At 45.9% G+C, this 17,430-nt stretch overlaps 1 protein-coding gene across 14 annotated transcripts in view; it reads left to right on the forward strand.

The window, feature by feature from the left end:
* Positions 1-17,430, forward strand: part of FAM193B (family with sequence similarity 193 member B) — a 35,796-nt gene that overhangs the window by 4,022 nt on the left and 14,344 nt on the right. For 3 of the 14 annotated variants that reach the window (XM_039460462.2, XM_039460463.2, XM_039460467.2), the window contains exons 3-5: positions 12,253-12,358; positions 13,281-13,515; positions 14,608-14,995. The exons of 1 other annotated variant lie outside the window; for it this stretch is intronic. In XM_039460462.2, coding sequence (XP_039316396.2) covers positions 12,253-12,358; positions 13,281-13,515; positions 14,608-14,995 — 729 coding nt within the window. Of the gene's footprint in view, positions 1-2,944; positions 3,006-12,252; positions 12,496-12,862; positions 13,080-13,280; positions 13,516-14,607; positions 14,996-17,430 lie in introns of those variants that run through there. 10 more of the 14 variants (XM_039460466.2, XM_039460468.2, XM_039460465.2 and 7 more) reach the window with 7 other exon arrangements.

Genomic DNA, 17,430 nt, shown 5'->3' on the forward strand with positions numbered 1-17,430 from the left:
TTCACAAGAGAAGCAACCTATGTAGCAGCTAGTACATAGATAGGCGCCTCACCTAAGAGTTAGAGGTGGCAGGAGCTGTGCCAGGTGGCCATACAAAGCCCGAGTGTTCTGGCCTACTAGCTCTGCTCCTGTCTTTCTTCTCTCTTGGCCCACTCAGTTTGTAATCCAGGTAAACACTCAGTAAGTCCCCAGGAGACTTGCTACGATGTAAACCAGCAGTTGGTGAGGAGAGGTGAGCTCATCCTACCCTTCCCCACCTTTTGTTCCTCTCCACATCATTCTCTGGAACTTTGCCCAGTCTAGTTTAAAGGGACTCGAGAGATCCAATTCTCCCACTGCTCCCTCAAGAAATTGGAGCAAATGATCAGTCAGTATCTTTAATAAAACGACCTCATTATGTTTAATTCACCCAGCAGTTACTAAAACAGCTTCTGTGTCAGGACCTTTATTTGGGGTGAACAGATGGATAAGATAGTCCCTGTCTTTGGGGACCTCCCCCTTAGAATCACTGCCTGCCCAGTCTGTACCTCTTCCATTGCCAGAGGGAGGAAATGATACTGAGTGGATCCCTGCCACCTCTGGTTCTTTGCAAGCCAGTAGAGATTTGTTATGTAAAAATGTCAAAAGACCTTTGAAAATGAAGAGTTACCTCCTTGGGATTTTATTTTATTTTATTTTTTAAATTTAGAGATAGGGTCTTGCTATGTTGCCCAGGCTGTCCTCAAACTCCTGGACTCAAGTGGTACTTCTCCTTCAGCCTCCCAAATATCTGGGACTACATGTGCATGCCACTGCACCCGGCTGAGTTTTAAATTTTTAATTTTCTGATACCAGACCCTAACACCTTTACTTACCTCATCTGGAATTTTTTAGAGCAGGGTCTGTATTTTAATTCATTTCGGGGGTCATGTATTGTGTGTGGTCCGTATGTACTCAATACATGGCTGTTAAACTAAATTATAATAATAAGTAGGGATTCTACCAGTTTGTTCTTATCTGCCCCGCACAACTGGGCCAGGCTGGCAGTTATTCATTCATTTAGGCCAGCCATTCTTATGCTGTGATGCCCAGTCTTACTCTCACATGGCATTTATTGTGCAAATACTAACCACTCCCAGCTCTGCCAGGCCTGGGCTCGCTGCACTTGCGGAAGTGAATCAGACACAGTCCCTTACCACACGGGGCTCATAGTCTAGAGAATATGTGTGTAGTCATTGCAGTAATGCTAGAAGGAGGTAGAGCGTCGGCTCCCTCTGAATAAAGGTTCAAATCCCGGACCCCGTTTAAGTAGCCTTTGGAAGTGTTTCAGCCTCTTGGTTTGTTTTTTCATGTATAAAATGACAATCCAGTCTTACAAGGTTAACGTTAGGGTCTAACAAGTGCGGTATAGTTAACACAAGTGGTAGCTACGAGTATTGTAGATATTTGGTGTTGGGGTTACCCAAGACATAACCTAGAGGAAGATGGGTCAGAGAACGCTTCTCAGAGCTGAGTCTGCAAGGTTGTATAGAAGTTCTCCAGAGGACAAGGTGGGAGAAAGGAGTCTAAACAAAGGAAGGAACTTATACGAAGACCCAGGGCAAGCACCACTCCTTTGGAAAGCGGGGAGAGATCAGGCTGAAGGGGCTAGCAGCGTTCTTGAAAACCACGCCACAAGAGGTTTGGGCCTTATCCTGTAGGTGGTTAGGAGTCAATGAAAGGTTTTAAGCAGGAAAGAGAACATGATGTGCTTCAGTACATTCTCTGACAGCATGTGAGGAAGTAATTCTCAGTGGGAGAGACAGCTGTGATTGCTTGATTCCACCTCTCCCTTACCCCAGCCTAATAATCATCAGATCTCCTGTGCTTTGCTGGACCCTAGCCCAGACTTACAGAATCAGTCTCCAGGTCTGGATCCCAGGTATCTATTGTTGAATTGCCCCAAGTGACTCTGATATTTGGCTGGATCTGAGAGCTGCTGAATTGAGGGTGTCAGGGGGATCTTTGAGGAGACCTAGGGACAACAGGCTTCCCAGAGAGGAGGTTTCCCGTAAGCAAGAATAGAAACAACCTTAGTTGAAAACAGAACAAAAACCCTCCCCCAGTTCTGATCTATTAATGATATTCACCAACTGCTAATCCAAACGCTAACCTGTGCCTACTTCGTGCTACAGCCTCTGCTGAATGACTGCAATATAGTGACTTGTGGGACACAGGCTCTACCCTTGAAAAGCTCACAGTATTGTGGAGAGGACAGATTTTACCCACTAGGATATATTTGATCAGCTGTATTCTAGAGATACGTTTTTAAACAAAAAAGTGTTAGGATATCCCAGAGCAAAGCCAAGTTCATTCTTCCTATGGACTTAAGAGGATGTAACACCCAAATCAGCCTGAAAAAAAAAAAGAGGAAAAAGGCAGAAGAAAGGATATGTGGAGGTGTGACTACTTTATGTATTTGGTCGTTCTTGGCAGGATGTGCAGAAGCAAAGAAGGACTCAGGAGAGGCATGCTACATCTTGGGAAGGGCCCTGTTTGTGCCTTTGGTTCTGTGCCTATGCACCTGCCTTCATCCTTCAAACTCTGGGCGGCTCCCAGCGCAGTAGCTGCACGGTTGTGCAGCCTGTGGGTCACCATGATGCTGTCCGTCTCCCCTTCATTCTCCAAAGCCCAGTAGCTCTCTTTGTTATTTCCCCCTCCATTCTTAGCATGCTTAGCACAAGTGGGAGCTGTAAGTAGATCTATCTACCCTGAAAAGTGATGTCGGGAATCCAAGGCAGAAAGAAGGGGCTGGTCGAACTGCAAACACGGAAGGTTTTATTAGGAAGTTCTAGTCAGAAAACATGGGAGCTGGGGATTCAAAGAGGCCCTGAAGTCACTTGCCTAGTCCTCTGTCCTTTGCTTCAAGAAATAAATTTGGTTTGGGCAAGTCTCACTTAGTAAGTTTCCCTGTCATTTCTTCCAGGGCAGAAGAGGAAAGAAACTAACGGGTATTGAGCACCTACTTTGTGCCAGGCCCAGGCCAGGTACTTTACATAATTTATTTCCTTCTTTCCTCACAACTCTGTAAAATGTAGTTTTATTCCCATTTCACAAATGAGGAAATTGAGGCTCAAAGAAATGTGATATTCCAGATCATATGGAAATGACAGCTGGGATTTGAACTCAACTGTGTGTCTCGTCCCCAAAGTTCATGCTCTTCTCCTCTTCATGAGTAGCCTGTGCTGGGGTGAGAGTAGCAGAGTGGCAGTTTGACCTGAAGATTCTGGTAAATCAGCGGCTTGGGCCCTCCTTGTGGCTGATTGCACCCAGGAGGAAGTTCAGTGGATGAGCCCGTTCAGTCTCAGTGGATTAAAGCTGAGAAAGTTTTAGGTTTAAGGTCACTAGGGTCAGAGAGACTCACTCCCAACTGAGCTTGTACGACCCGAAAGGATCCTGCACTGACACAGTGTGAAACAGCTGTTCTGCCTCCTGGAAGGGCCTGAGCCTACAGCCTGCGTGGAATTTTGGATAAAAGCTCCTGGGCACTGAGGTGGGGTTGTGTCAGCTCTCTTAGCTCTTGGTAGCGTTAGAATGGTCTGAGATTGTTCTCATTGACTGCCCTCTCATCAGTGGCTCAGAGTGACTCACAGCATGTTGGGAAAGGGACTGATTTGGCACTGTTTTAAATTCTGCCTTTGCGTTGAACAGCTGAGACATGAGCCGTATGGGCTTTAAGCATTCATTTGTTTATTCAGTGAATGCCTGCAATGTGCCAGGCCCAAGCCAAGCCCAGGTTCCTGGGCATATTTAAATGACCAGGGTCCATACCCTGCCCCCAGAAAGCTCACATTCTATCAGGGATTTAGGGACAGATAGAATACATCTATGGCACAATTCAATGATGCTATACTAAATAGAATCAATTCTGCTTAGCTTCATCAGCAAAAGCTTCATTGACTTTTAACCAGAATCTTAGGGAATGAATAGGAATTTACAAGGAGTAGATGTTTCCCAGCACTTAGTGCAATTGGCAGGAGGTAGGGGCTCTGAGAATGTTGAATGAGGGAATTAATGGGTGAATGGAAGAATAAGTGATGATAACTATGCCAGTGAGTTTTTCTAGGCTGGAGATTAATCATTTTCTCTGTTTCTGAAAGGGAATTTTAGCTGCTGGTGTTGTCCTCTGCCTGCCTTGGTGACAGAGAGGCTCTTGGAGTTGGGTGCCTTGAGAGTAGAGTGCTCTAATGGGCCATTTCAGAATAGAATTTGGGACCTGTTGCCGGGTGGCTGGTTAGATACAGCATGTGCCTTGGGGAAATCCTGTATAAACATATACAGACTCTGGAGGTGAAAAGAATCCATGGGGTGAATGAGGGCAGGTTTAGTGCTGGAAATTCAATCCAGCTTCAGAGTAGTCCTTGACAGCTGTTTGGTCTGGCAATGGGTTATTCCAGAATTGCAGACAGAAAGGCCAGGCTAGAAAACAGTCATGCCCCAAATAGCTATCTTTTTTTTCTTTCTTGAGACAGGCTCTCACTGTCACTGAGGTTGGAGTACAGTGGTGCAATCTTGGCTCACTACAACCTCTGCCGCTTGGGCTTGAGCAATCAATCCTCCAACCTCAGGAGACCTTTGTATATTCCTAAAAATTATTGAGGAACCCAAAGAGCTTTTGTTTATGTTGTTTATATCTATTGATATTTACCAAATTAAATATTAAAGCTGAGAAGGTTTAAAAATATTTTATCACTAATTCATTTAAGAGAGACAATATTAAATCTGTTTTGTTAACATAAATAACAATTTTTAATGAAAACTGTATTTTCCAAAACAAAATTAGAAGAATGGCCATGTGTGGTGGCTCATGCCTCTAATGGTAGCACTTTGAGAGGCTGAGGCAGGCGGATCACTTGAGGTCAGGAGTTTGAGACCAGCATGGCCAACATGGTGAAACCCCGTCACTGCACTCTAGCCTGGGTAACAGAGCAAGATTTCATCTAAAAAAAAAAATTAGAAGAATGGTCTTGTTGGCCGGGCGCGGTGGCTCAAGCTTGTAATCCCAGCACTTTGGGAGGCCGAGGCGGGTGGATCACGAGGTCGAGAGATCGAGACCATCCTGGTCAACATGGTGAAACCCCATCTCTACTAAAAATACAAAAAAATTAGCTGGGCATGGTGGCACGTGCCTGTAATCCCAGCTACTCAGGAGGCTGAGGCAGGAGAATTGCCTGAGCCCAGGAGGCGGAGGTTGCGGTGAGCCGAGATCGCGCCATTGCACTCCAGCCTGGGTAACAAGAGCGAAACTCCGTCTCAAAAAAAAAAAAAAAAAGAATGGTCTCGTTTACATTTTTGCAAATGTCTTTTCATCTGGCTTAATAGACTAAGGCTGACTTCTCATACGTGCTTCTGTATTCAGTCTGTTGCAATACATTGTTTTTATTGAAGTATATGAAAAAAATCCAGTCTCACACAAATATATAGGTAAAAAAGGGAGGGGTGTTTCCGTATCCTTTCCAGATAATTTCCAGTGTTGCATTTGAGCCCATTATCAGTGAAGTCTTCATACTCATTTAAAGTCTATTGGTCAATCCAGTGCTTTGAATCCATCATGCTTTGGTCATTTGGAAAATAGGCCCACTGAATTTTGTAGATCTTCCAAATGTTTTCCATACCAAAAGATAACTTTTTTTTTGGAGATGGACTCTCACTCTGTTGCCAGGCTGGAGTACAGTGGCACAATCTCGGCTCACTGCAACCTCCACCTCCCGGGTTCAAGCGATTCTCCTGAGTAGCTGAGACTACAGGCACACGCCACCATGCCCGGCTAATTTTTGTATTCTTAGTAGGGACGGGGTTTCACCATGTTGGTCAGGATGGTCTCGATCTCTTGACCTTGTGATCCGCCCGCCTCAGCCTCCCAAAGTGCAGGGATTACAGGCGTGAGCCACCATGCCTGGCCTTTTATTGATCGATTTTTTTGAGATGGAGTCTAGCTCTGTCACCCAGGCTGGAGTGCAGTGACATGATCTTGGCTCACTGCAACCTCTGCCACCCAGGTTCAAGAGATTCTCCTGCCTCAGCCTCCTGAGTAGCTGGGATTACAGGAGGCTGTCACCACACCCAGCTAATTTTTACATTTTTAGTAGAGACAGGGTTTCACTGTGTTGGCCAGGCTGGTCTTGAACTCCTGACCTCATGATCTGCCCACCTCAGCCTCCCAAAATGCTGGGATTACAAGTGTGAGCCACCGCGCCCAGTCTAAGATAACATTTGTTAATATCACCACCAATGTCATCAGAAAAGTCTTTGGAAGCTGTCAAGCTTGTGACAGATACAAGTTTCAAAATTCTAATGTTTACTTGAAAGCTTGCATTTTATATCACTGACCACAAATGCTATCAGTTGTTTTTCTTGAAGTGACAGGCTCATTTTATTAGTTGTTCATTTTTTTGAGAAAATGTCTGCCAATACCCAAGTCTAAATAATAAGTCATTCTTTCATTTAAAAAATGTTGTCCCATAGTCACTTCCTCTTCCTTTGATTTTGTCTCTTTTATCTAGGAAACATGAGAATGTCCTAACTTAATGCTTCTCACGCTAAGACAGAAAAGTCTTGGGCTTGATTTGGTAAGGGAACAGATAGTGGTTTTAATGGCTACAGATGCTGGTCCCCTAGGCCCTGGAGTGGACCTAGAGCTCACTTGGCCCCTTCATTGCTCTGGGGATGTGCGTGCTACAGCATGGATCCCCTGTGAATAATCTCACACTCTCTAGAGGTTCTGGTTTTGCTTCGAGAGTGAAGAAAAATTATCTTGGAGCTTTTTTGAGGAGATCCAAAATCAGTAGAACTCCAGAACTTTTCTTCCCTCATCTTTTGCCTAAGGCTAGACCTGTATCCTCAGAGGCTCTGAAATTTAAACTGAGGGGAGCAGGAATAAGTACCTGCTGCCCAGGGCTGCTGGATTCAAGAATCAGTTCCATCAGCCTTTGTGATGAAGAAAAATGGTTGGACTTTTCGTTCATTCGATCAACATTTACTGATTATGTTCTTTGTGTATGAATACTGTACCAGGTGTTAAAAATACAGCTTGGGGCCAGGCGCTGTGGCTCACACCTGTGGTCCCAGCACTTTGGGAGTCTGAGGCGGGTGGATCACGAGGTCATCAGGAGTTCCAGAGCATCCGGGCCAACATGGTGAAACCCTATCTCTACTAAAAATACAAAAATTAGTTGGGCGCTGTGGTGCATGTCTGTAATCCCAGCTACTCGGGAGGCTGAAGTAGGAGAATTGCTTGAACCAGGGAGGCAGAGGTTGCAGTGAGCTGAGATCGTACCATTGCACTCCAGTCTGGCGACAGAGCAAGACACTGTTTCAAAAAAAAAAAAAAATACAGGTTGGGCCGGGGACGGTGGCTCAAGCCTGTAATCCCAGCACTTTGGGAGGCCGAGGCGGGTGGATCACAAGGTCGAGAGATCGAGACCATCCTGGTCAACATGGTGAAACCCCGTCTCTACTAAAAAAAATACAAAAAATTAGCTGGGCATGGTGGCACGTGCCTGTAATCCCAGCTACTCAGGAGGCTGAGGCAGGAGAATTGCTTGAACCCAGGAGGCGGAGGTTGCGGTGAGCCGAGATCATGCCATTGCACTCCAGCCTGGGTAAAAAGAGCGAAACTCCATCTCAAAAAAAAACATACAGGTTGGGAGCCCCTGGTTGAAAGTCTGGGTTGACTGACTCTTCAGGGCATAAGGAGTCATGAATGCCAGAATTTGGAAAACGGCAGCAGATCACAGTCAACGGGAACTCTGAACCAAGAGCTGTTCTCGCCAAAGCAAAAACTTGAAGGAACCTGTGATAATACTGACTAAATATAACATCTCTAGGGCTTGTGGTTCTCGTCACCCTTTGGGAATTAAAGTGAAGAGGAAAATGACAGAGAAAAGTTCTCCGTTCCACAAGGCATTGGTACCCGAGGGCAGGCACCAGGGCCTAGAGTTAAGACATCAGCTTTAGTGTGGCCCTCTCAAACTGCCTGGGCCTGAAAGAAGGACTCAAGTGTACCAAACTCAAAGAGGACAGTGGATAAGCTAGTCTTCAGTGTTGACTTAGAACAGAATGGCCAAGGGGCTTAGATAATAAACTGAACGCCTACTGCCTGGATCCCTTGAGCTAAGTGCTTTGTCTCTCTAATGTGACTTAATCCTGTGAGCAGCTTTATGCAACATAGGTGGCATCACCCAATCCTGTGGGCAGCTTCAGTTAGAAGTTAATTAGCGTTTCAGGCCATGTGTGTCTTCCTTTAAGTAGGAAGACAACCTGTCTTGTAAAGTCACTTCCAATGATGGCTGATCTCATTTACTTTGTGTACCACTTTGGCTCTAGGGAGAGCCATGTTCTTTCCATTACCTGGGGGCATCTCATCGTAATCCCTAAAGAATGCAGTCTTTTACGCTAATGCGGTAGAGATTGGAACCATTCTGGAGGTCAGGTGGACAGATGGGCCTTTCTCTGTAGGAAGCAGTCGTTCCAAGCCGTGTCTTATTGAGCTGCCTGCCAACTGCATTGCCATGGGGACACCAAACAAGTCTGAGTTTGCTACCACATGCCCAGCTGAGCCCATGCCCCAAGCCAGGCACTGTGCTGCGCTGTGAGGGATCCAGACAGGAATTAGACCTGGTACCAGCCTCTTGTAGAAACGACAGAAGTAACAGGTGAATAAATTAAACAGAAGGCACAATGACTGTAACCAAGGTACAGTGTACTAGAAGGAGATGGGAAAGGAGAGGTGAATTACAAGAGGGATTCTGCAGGAGAAAGTCTGGAGGAGGCTGGCCTTAAATTGGGCCTTTCGTTTCAGCTACTCAGTGGTAAACAGGACAGGAAAGTGGGTTTTAAGCAAGGGATCCCCATTAGCAAAAGGATGAAATAAAAACAGGCAGAGATTATTTTGGGAATTTAGGGAATGACTTCATAGGGTAGATATTAAGATTTCTGACAAGTCAGCTTAGATTCATCATGTAGACTCACGTTCGTGTAAAATGCAGTGACCATTTATTGTCTCCTATTGTTTCTATTGCGTTAATGATTAATACCATGTGTTAGGCAACATATATGTGCCTAGCACTGGACTAGATGCTTTATCGCATTTATTTCTCACAGCTGACCCTATAGATTAGGACTTAATCCCATTTTACAGATGAGCAAACAGAGAGGGTAAGTAGAACTAGCCCAGCATCATACACCTGGTAAGTGACAGAAACCAGGATTAATGCCAAAGTCAGTGTTGTTTCCACAAGTACTTCGGCACTAAGTGCAGTCACATTTGTTACACATTTAATTTATAAGAATTGTGTATTTGCTTTTAAAAACAGAAAACACACATACATTGTATTATACATATGAATTAATTGGTTATAACTACAAAACCATGTACAGTCATCCCTCCACATCTGTGGATTCAACCAATTGTGAACAGAAAATATTCAAGGAAAAAAAAGGATGGTGGTGTCTATACTGAACATTTATAGACTTTTTGCCTTGTCATTATTTCCTAAAGAATACAGTATAGCAGCTAGTTACATAGCATTTACATTGTATTAAGTATTATAAGTAGGCTGGGTGTGGTGGCTCACTCCTGGCCGGCATGATGAAACCCCATCTCTACTAAAAATACAACAATTAGCAGAGCATGGTGGTGAGTACCCGTAATCCCAGCTATTTAGGAGGCCTGAGGCAGGAGAATCACTTGAACCCAGGAAGCAGAGGTTGCAGTGAGCTGAGCTCATGCTATTGCACTCCAGCCTGGGCAATAAGAGCGAAATTCCATCTCAAAAAAAAAAAGGAAAGAAAGAAAAGAAAAGTATTATATGTAAACTGGAGATTATGGGAGGGTGTGCATTGGTTATACGCAAATACAACACCATTTTATCTCAGAGGTTTGAGCATCTGCAGATTTTGGTATCTGTGGGGTGTCCTGGAACCGATCCCCCATGGGTACTAAGGGATGGCTGTATACTGTGCTTTATATAAGCCACATGAAGAATTTCAAGAATAACTATACAAGATTTTAATCTTATGTCATGACTTTTGAACCTAGCATGCAAATGAAATGAAATGAAACTTGTAATGAAATCACACATCCTGGTGCTTGCCTTGTAGTCCTCACCACGGCAGGAAAAGGAACTCTATCTAGAGCTACTGTGGCACTGCGTAGCTGTGGGACGTTTCCTCTTTGCCTTAATTTCTCTGAATACCATCCTTCTTACCAACCTTCCAGTCCTGCAGTTCCCACTACACAACCGTCTTGCTCATTGAAATTTTCCCTTGGCAGAGGCTTTAGAATGTACCTTTTGTGAGTTCCACATGTAAAATTTCTGTCTCTCTCGTGTTCTTTTGTACTTCCTGAAGTGTTTCATTATGCTCCTGGTACCACTGTTTGGTTCCTTTCTTTTTTGAGAAACTTAAGGACCCAAGTTAGTGTAATGGTAACATTACAGATTTGAGGATAACCTGATGCTAACTCATTATGAGAAAGTAACTTCATGGGAGAAAAATGATGGCATTCTCTTGTTGGTAGGATGAGGGTGATATTATTCCTGTAGGCCTCTACAGACACGTTACCCCGTGTTGGGTAAGTTTGGAAAGGTATGTCAGTTAACTACCATTGTATAACAAACCACCTCTAAAACCTAGTGGTTTAAAACAATACCACCTTCTTTTTCTTTCTTTTTTACTGAGATGGAGTCTCACTCTGTCGTCAGGCTACAGTGCAGTGGCGCATTCTCGGCTTACTGCAGCCTTCACCTCCTGGGTCAAGTGATTCTCTTTCCTCAGCCTCCCAAGTAGCTGGGACTACAGGCATGCACCACCACACCCAGCTTATTTTTGTATTTTTAGTAGAGACGAGGTTTCACTATGTTGGCTAGGATGGTCTCCATCTCCTGACCTTGTGATCCACCTGCCTCGGCCTCCCAAAGTGCTGAGATTACAGGCGTGAGCCACTGTGCCCGGCCAACAGTACCGTTTTCTATCTCTCATGTGTCTGTTTTCGTCTGGGCTCACTCATGTATCTCTGATCAGCCGGCCGATCAGCTGGGAAGACTTCGCTTTCTCCACAAGTCTCTCATATCCCTCCAGCAGCTAGCCTGGTCTTGCTCTCAGGCCATGGCAGAGGGTACAGGAACGAGCAAGCCCAGCCATGCATGGAAACAAGTGGAAATGTATACACACTTTTCAAGTTTATGGCTGGCAGCCTGTTTGCTAACATCCCATTGGCCCAAGAAAGCGACACAGCCAAGCTCAGTGTCAAAGTGGGGGCAGATACAAAGTTGCAGGATAAGGAAGCTGTTAATTGGAGACATTAAATGCAATCAGTGTGCCAGTCAGGACCCCTCAATGTGAAAGCAAACCTATAGACTTATATTTTTAAGTCAAGTTTGTCACAGTAGGAAAAATAAAAGTCCAGATAATGACTGTATTGGGCCTGTGCTATCGGCATACACAGGGTAGACACTTTACCTGCTATGCAGTAATGATCCTCACGACAACTCTGCAAGGTAGGTAGGAATTGGAGCCCAGAGAAGTTAAATAACTTGCTCAAGGTCACACAGCCAATATGTGGTCAGGCAGGGATAAGGATGCATGTCTGTTTGATTGCAAAGCCCAGACTGTTTTCACCATACGCACTACCTTTCCGGAGCACCAACCAGAGCCTTACTTTCCCTCTGACACAATTTCCCATTGAGTTGATGCTTTCTAACTAGCTGTACAAAAACCCTCCTCCAAAATGGTGCTGCGATCCTAAGGGAATTGTGCGATTCTTCAGAAAACTCACACTTTCTCCTAAATTGTCCATTAACTAAAAGCATTCTTTCCTTCCAGATGGGGATTGGTCCCTAAGCTACACAAGGCAGCCCAAGAATTGTGGCCACTCCCAGTCATGCCAGAGAAGGAAGGGCCATCTTCTCTTTATCCTTTAAGATTTGGGGATGTCAGGGAATTAGGACATTTGAGCATGAGCTTTGGAGTCAGGCTCACTAGGGTTGAACCACTCACTAGCTTTATCACCTTGGGCAACTCATTTAACTTCTTGAAATCTGTTTCTTCATCTAAAAAATGGGAATAAGAACACCTCATTTGCAGAGCTGTTACAAGGACTAAATTTAAATTATGTCTATAAAGTGCCTAGCCCAGTGCCCAGCACGTAATAAGTGGCATTACTAATATTGTTACCATTATTTTGAAGGAGAGCCTTTCCCCTCCTGGGAAACCCTGTTTCTGTCTGTTGGACAGGTTCCCCCTGCCTCCAGCCAGCCTGTGCAGACTTGCTGCCTGCTGTGTCACCGGGAACGCAAAGGCTGGGAAGAAGGCCCTTCTCAAAATGGACTGGTGTTGCAGGGTGAGAAGCTGCCCCCTGACTTCATGCCAAAGCTCGTCAAGAATCTCCTAGGCGAGATGCCTCTGTGGGTCTGCCAGAGTTGCCGAAAGAGCATGGAGGAAGATGAAAGGCAGACAGGTCGAGAACATGCAGTGGCGGTAGGTAACCGCTGAGAAGGGGTGCCTGAATGCAGGAGGGCTGCCTCCCCCAGGAAGTCAGGCTGTTCCCTGTCCTCAGGTGGCTCTTCTTGGGCAGTCCCCATGCCCAGGCACTGAGAAACGGCTGAGCTGCACTGACACAGCATTGGCAGCTCAAGTTCAGATTTGGGGGAAGAAGAGAAACTTCTGGCAGCCCGCCGGTCAGTCCCTCAGGGTAGTCGGCGCACAGGATGAGGATCCACCCGTAAATACTGGTAGATCACGAGCCTGCTGCCTTGGGCTCTGCGGCAGCTTGAAAACCAACCAGTACGATATAAAGGACGGAGATCAGTTTGAGGGTCTGAAATGTGCTCTAGTTAGAAGGACAGACGCTTGGGAGCCATCTAAGTCTGCTGTCTCATGACTCGCAATGGCCAGACTTCCCTCGTTTCTCATGTCTCTGCAGATCTTCCCTTTTACCCAGGATCAGTTTAGCTTCAGGACTCCTGGCCAAATTGGCAACTCTCTACTCCCCAAAGGCCTGCAGTTCACAGGCAGTCTCTGCCCCTACCAGAATCTCTCTCCCGAGTCTCCACATACTTCATGTAAGTGGGACCACCACAGCCCTTTCCCAGCGAAGTCCTGGCCCTCGTTTGTTCTCGTAGCTGGAGTTGTGTTCATTGTGTTTTTGCTGTGGCACAGTGGCCTGGAGGAGGAGGGGCTCCCTCAGGAAAAGCCGAGGCAGTAGAGGGTCAGCTCCGATGTCTGCTGTCTGACCATGAGCCTTTTTCCTCCCCCTTCTCCAGATCTCCTTGTCACACACATCCTGCAAATCGCAGTCTTGTGGAGATGACTCTCATTCCTCCTCATCTTCCTCTTCATCATCCTCATCCTCGTCCTCCTCTTCCTGCCATGGGAACTCAGGAGACTGGGATCCTAGCTCGTTCCTATCGGCACATAAGCTCTCAGGCCTCTGGAATTCCCCACACTCCAGTGGGGCCATGCCAGGCAGCTCTCTTGGGAGTCCTCCTACCATCCCCGGTAAGTCTCCAGGCTTGGGAGAGAGCCAGGCCCTATAAATGTGGACAGCTGTGTTTTCCTATCCACTTTGTTCAAACAAATCATAAGACTGGTTACTAAAATAAGCAAAAGTGGAACTGTTCTGGTTGAAGCAGGGGCAGCTTAGACCTTGACTATCTCTGGAACTCTTTTCCCCACAACTCTGAACTTGAAAAATACTGCTAATAGAAAAACTGCCTCTCAGTGTTGTCACTGGCTCTGATCGTTCACATTGGATCAAGAGGGCACCCGTTAAGACTTAGATCACCCGACCCCTGCAGCACCACAGAGGACCTGGGTAACCTTGTCTTCCTAGGCCTCGATTTCCCCACCTAAGGGTTAGATGTAAAAGTGCTGCACTTAAATGCCCAAGAGGTTGGCAGTGTATGCCAAAATGATTGTTAGCCAATGTAGCAGCTGTGTAAGTGTTCTTTAGACTCCGAAATAACTCTTAGAGACCCAGAGACAAAACTCTTGAGTTACTGGTTTATATATAAATATGACTTACTGTCATACTTCTAAATGAAGGGGCTGAGAACTTCAAATTGGTGCCGCCCCCAGAATTATGAGTGTTGAGCAGTACATAATTCCATTTATTTTGGTACATGCTAGAGAGTCATCAGAACCTTTTTCCCACTTCTCTGACATCTAGGGCCCTCAAGGGTCCGGCGTGCTCTGCTGCTTTGGTACACATGGCACAGGGGCAGAGCCTGGGCCTGCTGCTTCCCTGGCTTCTGCAGGCCATCCTCCAGGCCTGAGGAGCACCTGTGTACAAACAGATCCTAGACAGACCCTGAGAGACAGAATACATATACCCTGCTCATGCTGCAGGAAAGGCATGGGGCCTTCTGTGGAATCAGCATTCCTAGTATCTTCTTGCTTGGGCTGGGGCTCCTTGAGCCTGCTTAGCTGTGTTGCTGCCCACACAGAATCCTCTCCAGCTCCAGGGTCACCTGTGCTGGGAGGCTCTGCCCTCTGGTCACAGAAGCAGGATGCTGTGGCAGTGAGCCTGTGGGCTTTCCTTCCCAGGTATGGGCTCTCATTCTGACCCCTTTCTCCTCCCTCTGCCCACAGGTGAGGCTTTCCCCATGTCGGAGCACCACCAGCACTCAGACCTCACTGCTCCCCCTAACAGCCCCACCGGCCACCACCCCCAGCCAGCATCTCTAATCCCGTCTCTCCCCAGCTCCTTTGCCTCCCCACCCCACCCACACCTGCTGCCCACCACCCCGGCAGCACCTTTCCCTGCCCAGGCTTCAGAGTGCCCTGTTGCTGCTGCCTCTACCCCCCACACTCCAGGACCATGTCAGAGCTCCCATCTGCCCTCCACCAGCATGCCGCTCCTGAAGATGCCCCCGCCATTCTCGGGGTGCAGCCACCCCTGCAGTGGGCACTGTGGTGGGCACTGCAGTGGGCCTCTCCTCCCTCCCCCGAGCTCTCAGCCACTCCCTAGCACTCACAGGTAAGTGTGCTGCATGAAGGGCAAACACTCTGCCCACTTGAACTCAGAATTTTGGAAAATTTTTAGGTAACTTTGAAGTGGAAATTAAAGAGTAGACTATATATTTTCTTTCATTATTTTTCCAATTGTAAAGAAGTATGTGTTTTGGCCAGGCACAGTGGCTCACACCTATACTCTCAGCGCTTTGGGAGGCCTAGGCAGGAAGATCACTTGAGCCTAGGGGTTTGAGACCAGCCTAGGCAACGTGGCGACCCCCTCTCTACAAAAAGTTTTGAAAATTAGCTGGGCGTGATGACATGCGGCTGTAGTTCTACCTTCTCAGGATGCTGAGGCAGCAGGATTGCTTGAACCCAGGAGTTTGGGGTTGCAGTGAGCATTGATCATGCCGGTGTACTCCAGCCTGTATGACAGAGCTTTAAAAAAAAAAAAAAAAAAAAACTAGTACGTGGGTTTGTTTGTTTTGTATTTTGTTTTGTTTTGTCTTTAACTTGGAACAATTCAGAAATGTATAAGGAAAAAAATGTCCTCACAACCTAAATTCTACCACTGTAGTATATTTTCACCATGACGTTTCTGTATATAAATAACATAATTAGAAATTTGATATACCTTTTGTGTAGTAGTTATTTTTTAACATTACGTCATGATCATTTCCCCAGTTAAAATTCTTCAAGAAACTTTTCAGTGGCCATATAATGTCTTACCGTACAGCTCAAGCTGTACATTTGTCATTCCCTCTGTTCCTGGACATGTAGGCATTTCCAGTTTTTTAACCATGATGAATGAGACTGTAATAACCATCCCTGCACCTAAATCTGTTTGAATGAGAAATCATGTCCTTTAGGGAGATTCTTAGAAGTAACTCTACTAAGAAAGGTTATATTAACATATATTTGAAAGAGAATTCTTTGGTGAAGATGTGTACTTTTATGTTATAAATCAGATCTTTGTTTATTGTGTATTTATATTTTCCTATTGGAAAGTCTCCTGTGTCTTGCACATGCTGGGTTGACAGTGTCTGCACAGTCTGCTGCCCGCCAGTGTTCCCTTTGCGTTGCCGCCTCAGCATGTTTGTGTTCCTGTGGTGTTCTCAGCCCCTAGCTTCAAAGTCCGGAGAACATCGACTGCAATTCATGTTATTCTTCCCCAGTTGCTGAGCATTTAGGTTATTTCAACATTTTAACATTACCAGCAGGGTCTCTAAATATGTATTTGCAGGGCTGGGCGCGGTGGCTCACGCCTGTAATCCCAGCACTTTGGGAGGCCGAGGCGGGTGGATCACGAGGTCAAGAGATCGAGACCATCCTGGTCAACATGGTGAAACCCCGTCTCTACTAAAAATACAAAAAATTAGCTGGACATGGTGGCGCGTGCCTGTAATCCCAGCTACTCAGGAGGCTGAGGCAGGAGAATTGCCTGAACCCAGGAGGCGGAGGTTGCGGTGAGCCGAGATCGCGCCATTGCACTCCAGCCTGGGTAACAAGAGCGAAACTCCGTCTCAAAAAAATAATAAATAAATAAATAAATAAATATGTATTTGCTTAAAGCATTTTCCTCTTTTGGATTTTTCTCATTGCAATCAAGTTCTCAGAATGAAAAAAGTTATCAGTTAAAGGCTGTTGAGGTGTTTTTTTGTGTGTTTTGTGTTCTTTTTGAGGGTTCTTAATACACATTGAAAAACTGCTATCCAAAGGGCTCTCCAAATTGATGCAATCTCCAGTGAGTGCTGGTTTTCCCATATTCTCAGGCACACTACTTTAATTTTTCTAAAATCATTTTTGCAGCGTGGTGCGCTAGCTCATGCCTATAATCCCAGCACTTTGGGAGGCCAAAGTGGAAAGATTCCTTGAACCCAGGAGCTGGAGACTAGCAGGGGCATCATAATGAGACCCTGTCTCTACAAAAAATTTAAAAATTAGTAGGGCATGCTGTACATGCCTCTAGTTCCAGCTACTCAGGTTGCTGGGAATGAGGTGGGAGGATCACTTTGAGCCTGGGAGGTATAGGCTGCAGTGAGCTGACATCGTGCCACTGAACTCTACCCTGGGCAACAAAGTGAGAGCCTGTCTCAAAAGTAAAATCAATCTTTGCTAATGCAATAGATAACGAATGGTCAGTTTGGAATAAACTTCTGTAAGCAGCACTGATGATGATTTCTCCCACCATCTTTTTTAATCCTTGTCACTTGTTTAGCATCCTTTCCAGCAGCAGAGAGGGCTGCTTTGGACTGCCCTGGAAGCTGGGCACACAGCTCCTTGAGCTCCATCCTTGCTCTCGGTTCCCTTGCCACCTCAGCCTCACCCCAGTGTTGGGTTCAGCCCAATGGGTGCTTCAGCTGCTCATGACCCAGCCTAAGGCTTCAACTCTTACTGGCTCTAATAATGGGGTGTTTCAGGCATATGTCTCATTCTTAACCCTGGGAAAATATTCTATAT

The sequence above is a fragment of the Saimiri boliviensis genome, chromosome 20, assembly GCF_048565385.1.
Source record: "Saimiri boliviensis isolate mSaiBol1 chromosome 20, mSaiBol1.pri, whole genome shotgun sequence".
Taxonomy (NCBI): domain Eukaryota; kingdom Metazoa; phylum Chordata; class Mammalia; order Primates; family Cebidae; genus Saimiri; species Saimiri boliviensis.